The sequence below is a fragment of the Diabrotica undecimpunctata genome, chromosome 4 (genome assembly GCF_040954645.1).
Source record: "Diabrotica undecimpunctata isolate CICGRU chromosome 4, icDiaUnde3, whole genome shotgun sequence".
Lineage (NCBI taxonomy): Eukaryota > Metazoa > Arthropoda > Insecta > Coleoptera > Chrysomelidae > Diabrotica > Diabrotica undecimpunctata.
Genome location: NC_092806.1, coordinates 138,323,901 through 138,342,519, shown reverse-complemented (window position 1 = coordinate 138,342,519; position 18,619 = coordinate 138,323,901). Strand labels below are relative to the sequence as shown.

General features: G+C 32.2%; 1 protein-coding gene across 1 annotated transcript; it reads right to left on the bottom strand.

Moving 5' to 3' along the window:
- Positions 1–1,177: 1,177 nt before the first annotated feature.
- Positions 1,178–17,557, bottom strand: LOC140438443 (uncharacterized). The gene is made up of 4 exons (XM_072528120.1): positions 17,478–17,557; positions 14,560–14,687; positions 8,312–9,247; positions 1,178–3,642 (listed from the first exon to the last, which is right to left on the bottom strand). Exons 1-4 carry the CDS (start codon positions 17,518–17,520, stop codon positions 3,571–3,573), a joined length of 1,179 nt encoding a protein of 392 aa, XP_072384221.1. The 5' UTR covers positions 17,521–17,557; the 3' UTR covers positions 1,178–3,570.
- Between the last annotated feature and the right edge of the window lie 1,062 nt (positions 17,558–18,619).

The following is an 18,619-nucleotide window of genomic DNA, read 5'->3' as shown; positions in this document are numbered from 1 at the left end:
ATCAAATGCTTTCTGCGTAAATTCTAGACTGAGACAGGGAGATGCGTTGTCCCCATTCTTGTTTAACCTGGCCTTAGAATATGTCATGCGAAAAATATATCCAAAAATCAAACCAGACATAACTGCTCGGGGAGCAAAAATCATACTCGCCTTTGCCGATGACGTAGACGCAGCAGCACAACCAACATTAGAAATTAAGGATATTTTCTCGAGCTTTGAAGAAGCTACATTAAACATCGGTCTAAAAATAAATGAAGACAAAACAAAATACAAGGTCGTCTCAAAACAAGAACGACAGCGAATAAGTCAAAACATTACTATAAATGATCACAACTTCGAAGTGGTTAAAGAATTTAAATATCTAGGAGCAACAATCACAAATGACAATAAATTAGAGCCAGAAGTTAAAACGAGAATAATGGCAGGAAACAGATCTTTCTTTGCAATGAAACATCTAATGAAGTCAAAACTTCTTCCACCAGATACAAAAATATGGATATATAAGACCATAGTACGACCAGCAGTCGCGTATGGAAGCGAAATATGGACACTAACAAAAAGAGAAATAAATAAATTGCTGGTCTGGAAACGTAAAATTCTTCGAATGATATATGGCCCTTGCAGAGACAGCGTGATAAACGAATGGAGGGGCAGATACAATAACGAGCTAGATTCTACTAGTCAGATATATAAAGGCCAATAGACTCAGATGGCAGGGCATGTGATACGCAGTAACGACAATCGCCTTATAAACAATGTGTTCTGGGAAAGGTCAGAAGGAAGAAGGTCTGTAGGGCGGCCTAGAAAAAGGTGGAAAGATGCAGCCAAAGAAGATCTAGAGAAAATGGGAATTACTGGCACAGAACCGACAAACATGGAAGGCAATAGTAAACGCGGCAAATACTCACGAAGAGTTGTAGCGCCATTGATGATGATGATGAATATACATTTTAAAGTAGATAATTTTAAATGATATTTTCAAAACTGTTGAGTTGCGTTTCTGGGACGACTTTATTCTAAAGTCTTTATCTTGCAAAACCTGTTTAAAAATTATATCCGAGTAGATGTTAAATAATAACGAGGAGAGCATGCATAGAGCAGTTCCATGGTACCATAAATTCAGGTCTTTTTTGCTTTAAATGTGAATTAGAAATAAAAGAATAAGATATATGTTTTTTCTTGTTTATTTTTTTAAAATCTAAAGACATTGTATTTACTATACATTAAATCTAAATTTACACTCACGATGAGTATTCACTGGAAAAATATCAACAATTTAATATTTTTAAATTTGTAATTTTTTAAACAAATATCTACCGAATTTGAACAAATACCATAACTTCTACTAGAACTAAAATATTAAGAGTTTAAAATCCTGTAGGAGAAAAGTTTCGCATAAATCTAATTTTTATTACAATCAACACAATTATCACGTTGAATAAACCCAATAAACTAAATCACAACACTAAGTACAGAATTACTATCCAATTAAGGGAACGGTATGGAAGACAAATTTGAAAAAAAAAATTAAATTAAAAAAGCCAAAAATGTGTGAATAATAAATAAACCAATAAGAGGTAGGACAGCAAAAAACTAGCTAAAAAACCAAGAGTACAAAAGAGACCTAAAAAACCTACAGAACCAACTAAGTCAAACAGAAGGAATTTAAGACATTTTTAACATGATACTGTCTATAAAATACAACGATTTTCGGAAAGAAGCATATAAATATAATAGAAGGAAATTAGATAAAACAGAGAAACGATTGCAGAAACGAAAACATACCGAAAACATGGAAGAAATGGATATGTAACATAACATTAAAATAAGCACTAAGACACTAAAAGACATAAGAATTATAAGAATTCGTGAACAAGAAGACTTATCAAAAGAACTACCAGCTATAAAATAAAAATGAACCAGAATACAATGACTAAATATAAAAATAAGATTAAGTAATATAACACTGAAAACTATAATTTATTATAATAGCTATTTAGGTAAAGTGCCTTTCTCAAGTGAGCTTGTTATGCGTCTAATACTTTATAGTCTTTAACTGAGTAAATTGAGGTGAAAATTGTTACTGTAACTATGCCTGTATTTTTTAATTTGTCAATTAAGGCCTTTATTGTGAATGTGAATAATTTTAAATTAATTATTAAAATGATCTATAAGGTAAAGTGCATAACTAGAATCTGTTTTTCCATTATTGAAATCACTTTCGTGTTCTGCTATCCTTTTGTTAAAGGTTCCACCCGGTTGACCACTGTTTGGTGGAAAGACTAATTTCAGGGCTTTCTTATAGTAGCTATTGTTTACAGCTTTTTGTCTAATGATATTCAATATTATCTCAAAGCTGTTTTTTGACATTGGAATTTCTTCAATCCCCCTCCACTAAACTTATTTAGTTAAAGACTATTAATTGTTAGACACATAACAAATATAGGTGCTTAAGAAAGGTACTCTACAGAAACAGCTGTAGTAAAAATAAATTATAATAAATTTTGTGGAAGTTTTGAAAACAAAAGTTGTCTTGTTGTGTCAGTGTTACTTGCTAAAATAAAGTTCCATCAAGGAACGGTCTAATCTATTACTTATAAAAATAAGAACTTTCTTAAGAAATAAAAATGTTGGGGCACCAATAGTCGCTGTAGTCCCACACTCCGCAAATGATAATATTACTCATTAATAGTGAACTAATTAAAGATGAATAAAAAACAACTGAAGCAAGACAGTACCAAGTCGGAAGGTAGTTACACTCGGTAAACAATCTGGGAAAAAAACTAGTAAAATACCATAAGTAGTTTTTTATAAAGCGAGAGTCCGCTCGCGACTACTGCAGTGTTAAAAAATGACTAGAAAAACTAGAAGATACAGAACGAAACAAACACATATATCATAAATAATAAAAAGAAAATACTGTACAGACATATTATAACTACATACGTATTTCGGAAATGCTGATTTAAAAAAAAATGAGAAAAAAGTATCGGAATAATTAGGAGCAAATGAAAATTAATAACAGAACTAGAGTGAAAAACTGATGCTAAAGCCACTCTTATAGCAAATAAAATATTTTCTGGAGTGATTCCTACGTAGGAGTAGTTAATTACACCTTCAAACAATCAAATCTGATTGAAATGCAATTAATTTATGAACAAATAAAGCGAAGAAAAGGGAAAGTGGAGAAAAGTAAATTTAAAAAACCAGAAATAAAAGAGATACAATCTAGTGGGTTTAACAAAACAATGCACAGGTAAAAAAGAATACCGAAAAAGTTACAAGAAAAGAAATTAAAAACCACAAATTTTGGAAACAAATAATAATCCCAATAATTACATAGAGAAAGTTGCAAAACAAAGAATTGAATGTGAATAATTCTTATTAGCAAAACAATAATTATGCACACAAGACCAGTATTTCGCTTCAACGACTTGCGAGTAGTAAAACTTAAAAGCATAAAAAAATATAAAAAACAAAAAACATAAAAAACAAAAAATAAACATAAAAAATCTCAAAACATTCTACAAGCTTTAAATATAGTACACTGGTATTTACATAATGGACAAGTTAGTTCAAGCTACTCTTTAAGCCTGCTAATTCTCTATGAAGTTTCCTCAGAGCTTCAGTCTGGTTAATAATCTGAAAACATAGATATTACAAAATTAGTATTATAATTGATATTAATCAGTGGTGTATGTAAATATAGAATTTATAATATAAAATTAATGGATATCAAAAATCATTTGCTAATAAAAGGATCGGTAACACGGCACATACTTCAACTAACGGAGAAAAAAGAGTTAGGTTTTAAATAATGATCACCTAATAAAAAGAGACCAAAAATAATTTAAAAATTATCGAAGTATATTAAAGTGCATGGATTAGAGCATATTAGGAACTTTCTCTAAAAGGCGATGGAGCAATGAAATATACATTTAGGGGATTTCAACAGTAGGGTAGGAATAAAAGATTAAATATACACTAGACCTAGACATATAGAACCATATGGAGAAATGACCAGAAATAACAATGGAAGAAGATTGATAGAATTTTGCACTTTAAGCAATATGACTTTAAAATTGCATTAAAACAATATCAGAAAAATATACAATATCTACAATAAATATAAGAAGGAAAGAGAAAAGGTATAACTTATTGGTACCAACAGCAAAGAGAGACAATTTTGAAAAGTTCAGAGAGAAAATGAAAGAAGATGGCAAAAGTAACCAGAAGATATTTTATAGAACCCTAAAGACGATAAAATAGCAGAAACGAAAGAATTAGTTAAAAGATGGAAACAACACTTCGATGAACTGTTAACGGAAATAAAACGGACATTAATGGAAAACAAAATAATATCTTGAAAGATCTTTTTCTTTTTTATGTAGACATGACTATGTCTGTTTTTTTTTAGTGTGCCTCCAATAAGTTGTCATTCCATTGTTTATGTGCTCTTCCTACTAATCGTCTTCCTATTGAGAAAGCGTCTCTTGCCGTCTTTACTACTCTATTTGATGTCATTCGGCCCTCACTATCGTTTCATTCTACTCTTCTATTTCTTGCTTAGTTCTTGATGTTCTCCACCTTACAAGTAATTCGTATGTTTGTACTTCTAGCTTTGTCCGATAGTGTTTCACTATCAATTTTTCATCTCTGCTGTTTCTAACATTATTTTTGTCCTGTCTGTGTCAGGTTGTGTTTCTGCCGCGTGTGTTATTATTGGTCTGATGACTGTTTTGTACACTCTATCTTCATGTTTCATTTAGACAGGCTACGGCTCTGTTTGCTCTATTGACTTGATCTTTCACTTCCGTTACAACCATAATTTAGTCTTTTTTGGGGAAATTAACAGTTACACTTTCTTGTGGTTATATTAAATTGGTGCAGCATACGGTGTAAATCATTTGCACTCTGAGAGAATTATTGCGTCGTCTGCATAGCAGATTATTTTTAGTTGTTTTTTTTTTCGTATGAAGATTGAAAGGTAACACAGAAAACTCAATAAACAAGGAAGAACTAGAGAAAGTACTAAAAACGTTGAAGTATGAAAAAGCTCTTGGGGTGGATAGAATTACAAAAGAAATTATAAAAAATATGGGTAAAAATGGAAAACAAATATTACTAACAATGAATAAAATATGGAAAAATAAAGGTATACCTTAAGATATTTCTGAAGAGGCTCTAAAAGATATTGATGAAGGCATCTTAATAAATGGAGTCAAGCACCATAACCTGCGGTATGCAGATGATACAACAGTGTTTTCCAATACCATAGGAGAGCTGCAAAACTTAATGAACAAGATAACGGCAAGAGGTAGAACATATGGACTGGATATAAACACCAGCAAAACCAAGCTAATGATCGTCAGCAAGAAAAACATAACTGTAGCAAATCCGTATGTGAACCAAATGAGAATTGAACGTGTCTCACAGTACAACTACTTGGGAACTATAATCAATGAGTCGTGAGACAATACGCAAGAGATTAAATGTCGTATCGGAAAGGCAAAAAGTGCATTCTTGACAATGAGCTCTGTATTTTAGAGCCATGACCTCACCGTAGAAACAAAACTAAGGCTCCTTAAATGTTACGTGTACTCAGTGCTTCTGTACGGAGTAGAAACATGGACATTAAAGGCGGAAACTCTATCAAAACTTCAGGCTTTTGAGCTATGATTATACAGAAGGATCCTGAAGATACCAGGGACAGACAAAGTCACCAATGAAGAAGTACTGCGGAGGATGAACACAACCGCGGATTTGGTCAACATCGTGAAGGGTCGTAAGCTGTAGTACTTAAGATATATAATGAGAAATCAAGGCAGATACGAGCATACTTTAATGCATTTTGCAAAGTAAAATTGAAGGAAAAAGGGCCCCAGGACGAAGAAGAATATCCTGGCTTGCTAACCTGAGAGCATGGTATAGAAAGACCTCAACACAGCTATTCCATATAGCAGCCAACAAAGTCATCATAGCCAGAATGATTGCCAACGTTGTGAAACAGACAGGCACCCTAAGAAGAAATACCTGAAGATTAAAAAGTCTCACTAATTGTCTTCTTCTTCATGTGCTATCTTCTCTAAGAAGGTTAGCAACCATCATGGCAATTCGCACTTTCGATACCGATGCGCTAAACAGGTCAGCAGAAGTGCAGTTAAACCAAGCTCTCAAATTGTTTAACCAGGAGATCTATGATAATACGGAGAACACGTAGCATCTCAGAAGTCTTATCTTTAAAGAAATTGAAATGTCTGCTCTGCTGCAGAGTACTTTTTCAGTTTGTTGAAAGAATTTCTTGCCTGTCCTATTCTTGCCTTAATCTCTTCTGTGTACTCATTATTTTCGTTAATTATTGTACCCAGACATTTATATTTTTCAACTTTTTTAATTTGTTCTCCATATATTGTTATGTTCTATTGGCGCTGTTGGGCTTTTGTAATTACCATAAATTGTGTCTTTTTTGTGTTTATGGACAGTCCATTTTCTTCACTGACTTCTACCACTCTGTCAACCATTTGTTGTAAATCCTCAAGACATTTCGCTAATAAAATAGTGTCGTCGGCAAACCGTATACTATTGATTGGTCGGCCATTTACTTTTATTCCCATAGTTAGTTCTTCTAGTGCTTCCCGGATTATTTTTTCAGAATACAAATTGAACAAAGTAGGAGACAGGGCACAGCCCTGCCTGACGCCCCTCTCAATCTGTATTTCATTTGAAAAGACGTTGTTCTCTTTTACGACAGCGATCTAATTGTATCCATATACAAAAAGAAATAGGAGAGAATGTAATAACTACAGAGGATTGACGTTGCTATGTACATGTATAAAACTCTTAGAAAAAATAAATGAATAAATAAACAAACGAATAAGAACAATGTCAACACACATAAGACGAAGCACAAAGTGGATTTAGAAGTAGTAGGAGTATACAGGATCATATATTTTCTTTAAAGCGGATAACACAAAAACCGCTGCAAGAAAAAAATAAAATATACGTCGAATTCCTTGACATAGAACAAGCCTTCGATAATGTATCAAGTCAGAAACTATGCAAAATATTAGAGAAAAAGATATAGATAAGTTACTAACATAAGAATGATACAAAAAATACAGAATGAGAACAACAATGCCGCAATTAGTAATAATGTAACATCAGAAATGTTTACAATAAATTGAGGCTTAAGACACAGGGAGGAACACTTAGCCCAACACTATTTATAATATTTACGGACAAAATTATTAAGATATGGAAAACAAGAAGCAAAAAACTGAATGTAGAGTTTCTAGAGTAGAAATCTGCAAAGACAAGAAATCTCGGAAGGAGTATTTGCTGAGGAGTTGGTGCTAATTGCAAAAACTGAAAAAGAACTTCCGAATAATTTGAATATATGAAAAGCAGTACTCACGGAAAATATGAAAATATAGTAAATATAGATAAATAACGTATTATTTCATATACAAAGTAATTTACCGCAAATATATTTCTGTGGTGATTCAGAAACGTAATTATAATTGTTAAGATTTCTATCATTTTTAATAAAAATCTTTGCCTTTATGGTGTTTTTGTCTTTAGTTTTTGTTCCCTATAAATCAGAGCTCTGCTAATAATCAAATCCTCTTCCATGTAAGTACTCCACAACAGTCTAGTAAATTACCAATATATACAAAAAAAAAACTTAACAAAAGTGAAATTGAATTTTTAAGGCGATCAGCTGAAAAATTGAGGCCGGAGATTATGGTTTACAAAATACACAATAACAATATCAAAACATGAAAATTGATATAATTTAAGCAAGTACAGAAGTTAGCTGAGCAATGACTACAGAAACAAATTCTAAAATGAAAACCAGGATGCGAAAAGAATAAAGACCAATGCAAATTTTTTGATAGCATCTACATAGAAATACCAAAAATAAATCTTGAGGAAGCTCTATAAAAAAATCTAGGTTAATGGAGGCTACAGATCAAAAGAAAAGTGTAACGATAGAGTGGACCAGAAGACAACAAAAGATAACATGTAAGTATAACAACAATAAAAAATAAACGAATATATGCTTGGATGTTCTAAAAAAAAATAAAGAACGGTACACGACAAAAAAAAACTTATAATGATAATAGAACACACGTGGCAGACCATAAGGTAGCATAGGGAAATATGGAGACGTAGAAAAATTTGCGAAAAATGTTAGGAAAAAAGAGTTTGTATTCAGAAGTCGATGATGATAATACTGCACAAAGGAAGAAGAAATAATAAAAATATTTAATGCTGTAAAAAATACAATATAATATAAAGTAGCACTTACCTCTTTATGGGTATTATCAGATTTAGTCATCAATTCAGTTTTATCTTCCTCAAGCTCATCTAATTCTTTGTGGTTAATCTGCAGTTGCATTGATAATGTGTTATAAATATCCTCGTTATCAAAATTCTCATAATCACAAATAAAAATGTCATCGAACTCATTTAATTCTATATCACTGTTTATAGAAATATCAAGTTCCAATGTTTTGTCATCGTCGGTCAAATTTAAAATTTCTTGGTTTAATATTGATGAGTCGTTATCAGGCAATTCTTCAATTTGATCATCACATCTTTGTCTGTTACTGCATCTATCTCCAGCAGTGTCACTGTTTTTAAAAATAGCATCTTCAATGAGCGAATTTTGTGTGGATAAAGGTTGTATTTTAGAGTTATCGATTGTACTATAAATACAATTTAGTATTTTATTTGACAACTGGGTTTTGTAGAGACCAGTATGATTGATCGTGTGCCTTATGTTGATTTCAGAATTGTTGTGACATTGATTTAGCAGAACAACTTCTTTGAATTCATTAAACGAACTATTTAGAGTATCTACATATCGGCTAATATTTTCTACTCTTTGTAAAATGTCCTGCTCAAAGTTTGTTCTATGGAAATTAGTGCAATTATTTGAGTGTATAACTCCCATATTCCAACTATCAAGATGTTCTAAACTGTGATAACTATAGTAATCATCATCAATGAATTCCTCACTCATCCAAAATTGCGCATCATTGAATTTCCTTTGACAATTGCATTTACATTCTTTGTTTTTATCTATTCTTTTTGTTAATGAGCTAATCGTTTCTTTAAAATAATTTCTCTTGGAGTCAGATCTGTCAAAAATGCTTCTTCTTTTAGGAATTTTTTCAGAATTGGTAAGGTTGACTTTTTGCTTATTTGAGATCGAGCAGGCTGGTAGACTTCTTCGAATATTCTAAAAAAAGAATATAAAATAATTTAGTGAGTCAAAATGAATTTACGTTTATATTCACATTTTTGGCTATGTCATGAACAAAAATAAACAGCAAAAACGAAAAATGCAATGCGTTTTAATCAGCGCTATTAATGATCTCATATTTTAAAGAGATTTTAAGAATGAATGAACGGCACACCATAAGCAAACAGCAATATCAAGAGTTTTTCAACACACTCGGCAATAGGTTTCTCACAAGAGGCGACTACAATGCTAAACACACTTACTGGGAATCTAGAATAATAAATCCAAAAGGCATATGCTAGAAATTATGATTTCTAATAATAACACCAGGAAGGCGAAAAAACTTCGATGTTTTGTAAATATTTTTCTTTCTTACTATTAATTTAATTATTATTTTAAACAGATAATACATGGATATGCACCGACAGGAAACTCAACAAACGAGAAAGCTGAATCATTTTACGAAGATCTGCCAACAGCAAGGAACCAAGAAAAATCACACTTCGTAATAATCACAGGAGATTTTAATGCAAAAATTGGAACAAAAGAAGAGGACGACACACAATATATCGGTCGCTTTGGGCTGGACAACAGGAACGAAAGGGGTGAGATGTTGTACAACTACTTAAACAACGAAAATTTATTTTGTCTCAATACTTTCTTTAAAAAATCTAAACAACGTAAATGGATATGGATCAGACTACACAAGAACACTAAGAACGAAATAGGCTACATACTCTCCAATAACAAAAACATATGCATCGACGTGACAGTACTAAACAAATTCTATACCGGGAGTGACCATAGATTGGTTAGAGCGAATATTAAAATACAGACGAGAGTAGAACGAAACAAACTTATCAAACGAAAACAATACCCAACCACCGATGTCCTGTTTCAACAACAACAACTTTCGGACAGCTTCAAAAGTTTAAACAAAAACACGAAGAAAGAAATTAGAAACGATCATAGAAACTATGCTAACAATCTAATAACAAAATAATACAAGATAACTGCAGTATGAAAGTACTGAAAGCAAAAAACTCAAACGGCATAACAAAAAGCATAGAAATAAAAAATGAGAAAAACGTCACCGTCCGAGACAGAAAGGAAATAAGCGAGGCCATTAAAAAATTCCTACACTAAATTATACTCGATAAATACACAACCACAACAACGACGTACTAAGTGAACAATAATTATCACCGTCTCAGAAGAAATACCGGACATAACCGACTATGAAATAAGAATGGCCCTAAATCAACTAAAAATTAATAAATGTCCGAGAGAGGATAAAATTACAGTTGAAATATTGAAAATTGGTGGCAGAAAAATGAAACAGGTATTAAATATTTTATTTAATAAAGTAATTGATGAAGGAAAAATTCCTCAAGAATGGTACAACTCTGAAGTCATTCTTCTATTCAAGAAAGAAGACAAAGCAAACATCGAGAATTACCACCAATATCCTTGGCATCACATCTGTATAAATTACTAACTAAAATCATAACCAACCGCCTAACACATAAGTTCGATTTCTATCAAGCTATCAGATTCAGAAAACATTTTAGTACCATAGACCTCTTGCACACCGTAAGAACAGTGATAGAAAAATGCACCGAGTATAATGTTCCAATTCATGTGGCGTTCGTCGATTTCCATAAAGCATTCGATTCCATCGGATTATGGGCAGTGCTCGAATCTCTAGAAAATGCACGTATAGATTCAAGATACAATAAGATAATTAAAAACATATACTAAAATGCCACCATGCAGATAAAGCTGGACCAAAGCACAAAAACTAATCTCATAAGACTACAACGGGGAGTAAGACAAGGAGACACCATCTCTCCCAAACTATCCACCCTTGCTCTAGAAGACATTTTTAAGAAACTAGAATGGAACAACAAGGGTATTAACGTTGACGGATCATACTTAAACCACTTGAGATTCGCAGATGATATAGTTTATAATAAAAAAAAATGTATAACACATGCATACTACCAGTTTGTACCTACGGCTTGGAGACAGTAGCCGTTACCAAAAAATCTACTAAAAAATTAGAAACAACGCAAAGAGCAATGGAACGGATCATGCTTGAAATAACACTGAGAGACAAGATTAGAAACACCGAGATAAGACGTAGAACGAAGATTAGGGATATTGTGAAACAAATTACAAAAATGAAATGGCGCTGGACAGGTCACGTAGCTCGATATAATGACAACAGGTGGACATAGAGAATTCTACAATGGAGATAAAGGACGACAACAAGAAGCAATGGGAAGACCTCAAAAAAGATGGGTAGATGACATAAAAGCAGTGGCAGGCAAACAGTGGATTAAATTGGCGCAAGAAAGAGAAAGATGGAAGCAATTGGGAGAGACCTACATTCAGGAGTGGATGGAAAATGGTTGACAAAGAGAGAGAGAGAGAGATTATTTTAAAAAATTATGACAATACATAGATTTTATGAATCTGGAGTTTTACCAGAACATCAAAGAATAACAAAAGAATGTACAAAAATATTCAGAGACAAATAGGAACCGAAATACGAAAGGCCAAAGAAAATATCCATCAAAGGATATAATTATAAACTATGCTACGAAAAAATCGGCGGTACACAGTTTGATTTTCGAAACGCAGTGTATACGAGAGATGCTCTCTTTAGCATAAAACTGCTATTTTAACGATGTAGAGATGTGAATTGCGATATTTATGCATGCTTCATTGATTACCATAAAGCGTTCGATAGAGTAAAATACGACGATCTGATGGAGATATTAACAAATATTGGAATATGCACCTGTGATCTAAGAATTATTAGCAATCTTTACTGGAATCAACCATCGCATCGTCTGTCCGTACAGAGGCAGGAGAATCCGATATCAAAATCAAACGTGGGGTCCGACAAGGATGTATACTATCACCCTTGCTGTTTTACATATAGTCTGAGAAAATCTTTCAAGAAGCAGTAGAGGATGTTGAAGCCGGAATTCGAATTAACGGAGAATGTACCAATAATATCAGATACGCGGATGACACGGTGGTATTCGCTGACAGTTATAAAGCCCTCCAGGAATTAATAAATAAAACCACAGAAGTGAGTCAGAGATATGGACTTTCACTGAACATTAAGAAAACAAAAGGATGATGATCTCTGAAAAGCAACAGCAAATTGAAATAATCAGTGTGAGTGGTCAACCAATAGAAAGAGTAAAAACATACACCTACATTGGTACGAACCTCAATGAAAATTAAGACCATTCCCTAGAAATAAAATATAGGGTAGAGAAAGCAAGATCTGCATTTGAAAAAATGGCTAAGGTATTAAAATGCCATGATTTATTAGTACCCTTAAAAATCAGGTTACTATGATGTTATAGCTTTCCTATACTGTTGTACGGAGTTGAGTCGTGGACTCTCATAGACTCTACCTGCAAGAACACAATAAAAACACCCAAAAACGAAGACCTCGGTCACATCATGAGGAACAACGGAAGATATGGGCTGTTGAAATTAATTCTACAAGGAATAGTCAAAGGAAAACGAGGACCAGGAAGACGAAGGATTTCCTGGTTGAAAAATCTACGTACGTGGTTTAATACTACAAACAAAAATCTTTTCAGAGCAGTAGTGTGTAAGATACAGAGTGCCATGATTGTCGCCAACATCCGAAACGGAAAGGCACTACAAGAAAAATATGTTTACTTTCTGTTTTCATTAGGTCTATGAAATCTTGAGTTTTTAAAGGTCTCCTTAGTCTAAAGCCTAAAATTTAAGAGGCTTAGAAGCCTTTGAAATTTATATTTATAAAAGACTCGTTAAAATAATCTGGATGGATCATGTATGTATTTCTTAAAAGATTAGTACTTCTTATTCTTAAAAGGCTTAATAAAAAAGAACACTAAGAAATAGTGAAGCACATCTTTTAAAGTTATTTATCTAATGAAGAGGCTAAAAAAAATTTTTACTTTGAAAAGGCCTTTGACAAAGTACGCCACAATATACTTAAAGAAATCCTTGAAGGTAAGAACATCGACACCAGACACATACAAATAATATTAAATCTGTACTGGAATCAGCGAGATAATATAAAAATAGAAGACCAAACATCGGACGAAATAGAAATACGTAGAGGAGTATAACAGGGTTGTATATTGTCACAGCTATTGTTTAATATCTACAGCGAACAAATATGCCAAGAAGCCCACATGCAAACGAAGGGATAATAGTCAATGGAGAAGTTGTCAATAACATTCGATATGCTGACGATACTGTGATAATGGCAAGAACAGCGGAAGATCTACAACATCTAGTTGAAAGTATGAATGAGATATGTAATAACTACGGCATAAGGATGAACGTCAAAAAAACCAAATATATGACCCTCAGTAAAAATCCAATACATGACACTAGTATCGCAATAAACGGAATCCAACTCGAAAAAGTAAACGAATACAAATACTTGGGAACCCTCATCAATGAAACAGGTGAAAAAAATCACGAGATAAAAAGACGTATTGAAATTGCCAGGTCTACCTTTATAAAAATGAAAAAATTATTTTGTAATCGTGATATTAGTATTCATTTACGAACTAGAATGTTAAAATGCTATGTATTCAGTACTTTGCTTAACGGTGTTGAGGCATGGACTCTTAAACAAAAGAATGTTAAAAATCTTGTAAGCTTTGAGATGTGGTGCTACCGCCGTATACTAAAAATAAGTTGGGTGGATAAAATTACAAATGAAGAGGTAATACGCAGAATAAATAACGATCCAGAAGTTATACTGAATATAAAAAAAAACTTGAATACTTTGGTCACCTGATGAAAGGACAAAAGTGCACATTCCTACAAAATATAATGCAATGAAAAATCCAAGGACGCAGAAATCCAGGCCGTAGAAGAATGTCCTGGATGAGAAATTTAAGAGAGTGGTTTGGCTGTACCACTAACGAATTATTGAAAACAGCAGTAAATAAAATTAGAATCGTCCTAATGATATCCAATCTCCGATAGGAGAGGCACTCAAAGAAGAAGAAGTCCGAATGGAAAATATAAGGCAAGAAAGTGGCAAGACGCACATATTCGTGGGTAAAAACACAATAAATTGGAATGGTTTAGACTTATATTCACTGTTTCGAGCTACACAAGATAGACATTGCCTTGCTGAGATTATGGTCAACCTTCAACAAGGATGGTACCATAAGAAGAACATTCATAATGATACGCAAAACAAAATTCTAGAGAAAATAAATAACGGGGTATATTTAATTTAACTATAAATATAAATATATTAAACTTACCAAACGCTTACTGCCTAAAGGAGATACTTCAGAACAGTTCCTGGGAGATGCTTGTGATTTCGAGCAGAAAGTAAATATATCTCCTAAAGAAGTTGGTACGTTATATTCGGCAGGAGACACTGCTATCTCTGCAACAAAACATATTTCATATTTATTTTTATATAAAACTTATATCAACAATATCAGTTGTTTTACAAAAAATATGTTTGATTGTGTATGGACGACTGCAGTACTTATAAACTATTATGCGTTAGGAATGTGTAGTAATAAGTTAGCAAAAGCGGCAGCACTGACGCTGATATTTAGTCAATAGTAAATAGGTAATTTAATATTTACTAGTTAAAGTAATTAATTTATCTTCACTTGTTAAGTTACGTTTTAGATTTAATATTTTTGGGTATACTTTTTCTATAGATTTAGTTTTCTATAATTTGAAAAAAATTAAGGCTTTATGTTTTGTATCTCTTGTTCTGAGGCATACTATCATTCAAATATTAGGCTGCTATATAAAACACTAAAAATATTATTCTTTATTTTACTTTAAAATGTACCTTAAATCAGAAAATTTAAGTAAAAATTTAATGCTTTCTAATGTGCAACTAATATCAATACTTATGAACAAGCGCATTGACAGTAAAATCATAAATATAGGGCAAACATTATATTGGAACCAAAAAGCCATAGTTCAAATTGATGGGCAACACTCAGAAAAAATAAGGATCTGTAGAGGAGTTAGACAGGGATGTGTTTTATCGCCACTTTTGTTTAACTTGTATTCTGAAGAAATTTTCCAAACAACGCTCAATAATATCAAAGCGGGAGTTACCGTTAACGGAAAATTAATTAACAACTTACGATATAAAAATGACACTGTGATCATAGCAACGAGTATAGAAGATCTACAACATCTTATCGAAAGCTTAAGTATGAATAGTGCTGAGATAAAAGTTACTATAAACGCTAAAAAAACGAAGTACATGCTTATTGCAAAAATACCACAAAATATACATCACCTATTGACAATCAATCGTGACGGGATAGAACAAGGAGAAAAATATCAGTACTTGGGAACTTTGATCAATGAAACCAATGATCAAACTGCAGAAATAAACAGGCGAATAGAGATTGCCAGATCAGCATTTATACAAATAAAGCCACTCTTATCGTGCAAAAATCTAAATTTGGAGATCAGACTACATACTATTCGCTGTTATACGGCGAATAACGTTACGGAGGAAGTGAAGAGGCGAATATTTATTGCAAATAAATGTTACCATGACTTAATTAGGCAACTAAGATCAGATAACGTCCCAAAAAAAAACAAAATGCCAAATATATAAAACCCAAATAAGACCGGTACTCACATACGGCTCAGAAACCTGGACACTCACTAAAAGAGAGGAAACGTTGTCAGCCACCTTCGAAAGAAAAATCTTGCGACACATATATAAGGGCACAAAAGAAAACGGAATATGGAGAAAAAGATAAAACTCTGAACTATACAAAATATATCAGGATCCGGATATTATAATATTCATTAAAATAGGACGGCTGCGTTGGATAGGACATGTAGAAAGAATGGAAGAAGGCGAAATACCAAACAAAATATTCAAACAGATGCCAGTAGAAAAAAGAATAAGAGGAAGACCGAAGCTGAGATACTTAGAACAAATAGAAAATGATATTACAACCTTAAGATAAAAAACTGGAGAAAAAAGCACGAAACAGATCAGAATGGAGAAGAATCCTAGAAGAGGCCAAGGCCCAAAAAGTGTTGTCGAGCCAGTGATGATGATGATAATTAAATTAAACAAATTTTGTTTTTTGTTACTTGGTTAAAAATTCTTCCAATAATTTAACTTCTACACTACTTCTTTAACTAATTACAATCTCATTTAGCGTAATTAGAGCAGCTTCTTTGATTTTTCTCTTTTTACCATATTTTTTTAGGACTATAATTGAATCATTCCATAGAACCCTATGTTCATTATCCCACGCTTGTTTACATATTTAAAATCTATCAAATTCTCTATTTTTAATATAAGATTGATGTTCACTTAATCTAATATTTAACGGCCTTGATGTTTCACCTAAATAAAACTGACATTCACAAGGTAATGCAACTCTACTTTAAAATGTATGATATGTCTGAATTGTCGATATGAATTGGTCAGACAAAATTGAATTATTAGAAAAAATTTTTACCAAGTAACAAAAAACAAAGTTTGTTTAATTTATTAATGTTTGTATTTTGAGAACGATTTCCGAAGGGAAAATTGAAACGTCCATAAACTTATTTTAATCTTCAATTGTGGCTTATTCCCATTAAAATAGTAAGAAAAATATGTTTGTAAAATTATTAAAGATTTGTTTAAAACAACGGAAACAAAGTAAGAACACAAGATCAAAAAAAGAAAAAAGTATGAGATTAAAAATAAGATTTAACACATAAATGCATATTTAGTTTATACTTCATATTATTTATAGATTATTTATCAAATAAATGTAAGGAATACAAAAATATTCTATTTTTGGTTAACCATATCGTCCTGATAGCTAAATCGGAAGAAAACTAGAAGCTATTTTTTAATAATTAAGCAACAAACTAACAAAAGTAACTTTACAAACTAATTTTAAAGAATTTTCTATTCTTTTTCAGTCAAATTATGACACTTTTCCATATAATTTACCGGTATTCACCTTTAGTATTTTAAATCAAATAGCGATCTTACATTATTTATATATTGTGAATAAGTAAAAAATGATGGTTAATCTTTCGGAAACTAGAATAATTATATCTAAGCTTCTGTGGAATATTTATGAATTATTAATACACATAGCTATAAGCTTAATATATAGCATAAAGTATTCTATAAATAACATTAAGTTTTTTGAATAGATATATTTGGAAAACTCACCAGGTTCCTTGTAGACAAATCTTGTGGCTCTTGAAAAAGACATTTTTACCAAACACTTGTTGTCACTCTCAAATATTAATATTAAATGAACTATTTACAAAAAAGACCTTAAATGTAATCCACAGATATCTTCGTTAATGACATTTGGAGTGGGAAGCTCATTACAAAATGTGCTTAATACCTGACTTATTATAATCCCCATATTTACTTAGGGACTGGGGTTAGAAAATTTTCATTATAATATGTTAGACGCAGGTAGAATTTGAAAAAAAGGTAATTAAACTAAAAAGTTTAGTCTTTTGTTTATTGTGTAATCCAGGTAAGTGAAAGTGAATTGTATTCAATTTCAGTACTTATTATTTTTTACATTCCTTAGATTTCTAAAAAACCCAAGCCACATTATTCAAATAAAAGTATTTGTACAATATATCTTCAGCTGTTGTTCTTCAAAAGGTTTAACCGTACAAGATTTTGTAATTTATCTTATATGAGGTTCACAGTTTGTATTGAAACTATTTTTCTATAATAACCCAGTAATTCTTCCAATCCAAAAGGTAATAACTTACATCGTTTTACACATCCTGATGTCAATTTAATTAATTTTTAAGTAATAATATAATGTCAGTGATCTTCCCGATTTGTCTATTTCCTTTCTGTCTCTTGGTAGCGCTTGTCTCTATGGCGCTTGGTAGCTATTGCTTTGGTGGAATTATCCACAAACATTTTTTTCTTCTTCTTCTTCTTCTGCCAGTGCCTATCCTCTATGGATGTTGACTACCATAATGGCCTATCGTATTTTATTAGCAGCTGTTCGAAATAGGTCTGTATTGGTCATACCTGTCCACTGTTTGCGGCGTCTTAGTCCTCTATTTCCTTCTATTTTCCCTTCTAATATCAATAGTAGTATTCTGTAGTTATTTTCATTTCTCACTATATGTCCAAAGTATGCTAACTTACTTTCTTTAATGGATTTCAAGACTTCAGGTTCTTTTTGTAAACGTTGCATTACTGCATCGTTAGTTATATAATGTACATATGATATTCTAATCATGCGACGATAACACCACATCTCGTAAGACTGCAACCGTCTGCAAGATGCATCAGTGAGTGTCCATACCTCTGCTCCATACATACGAACAGAA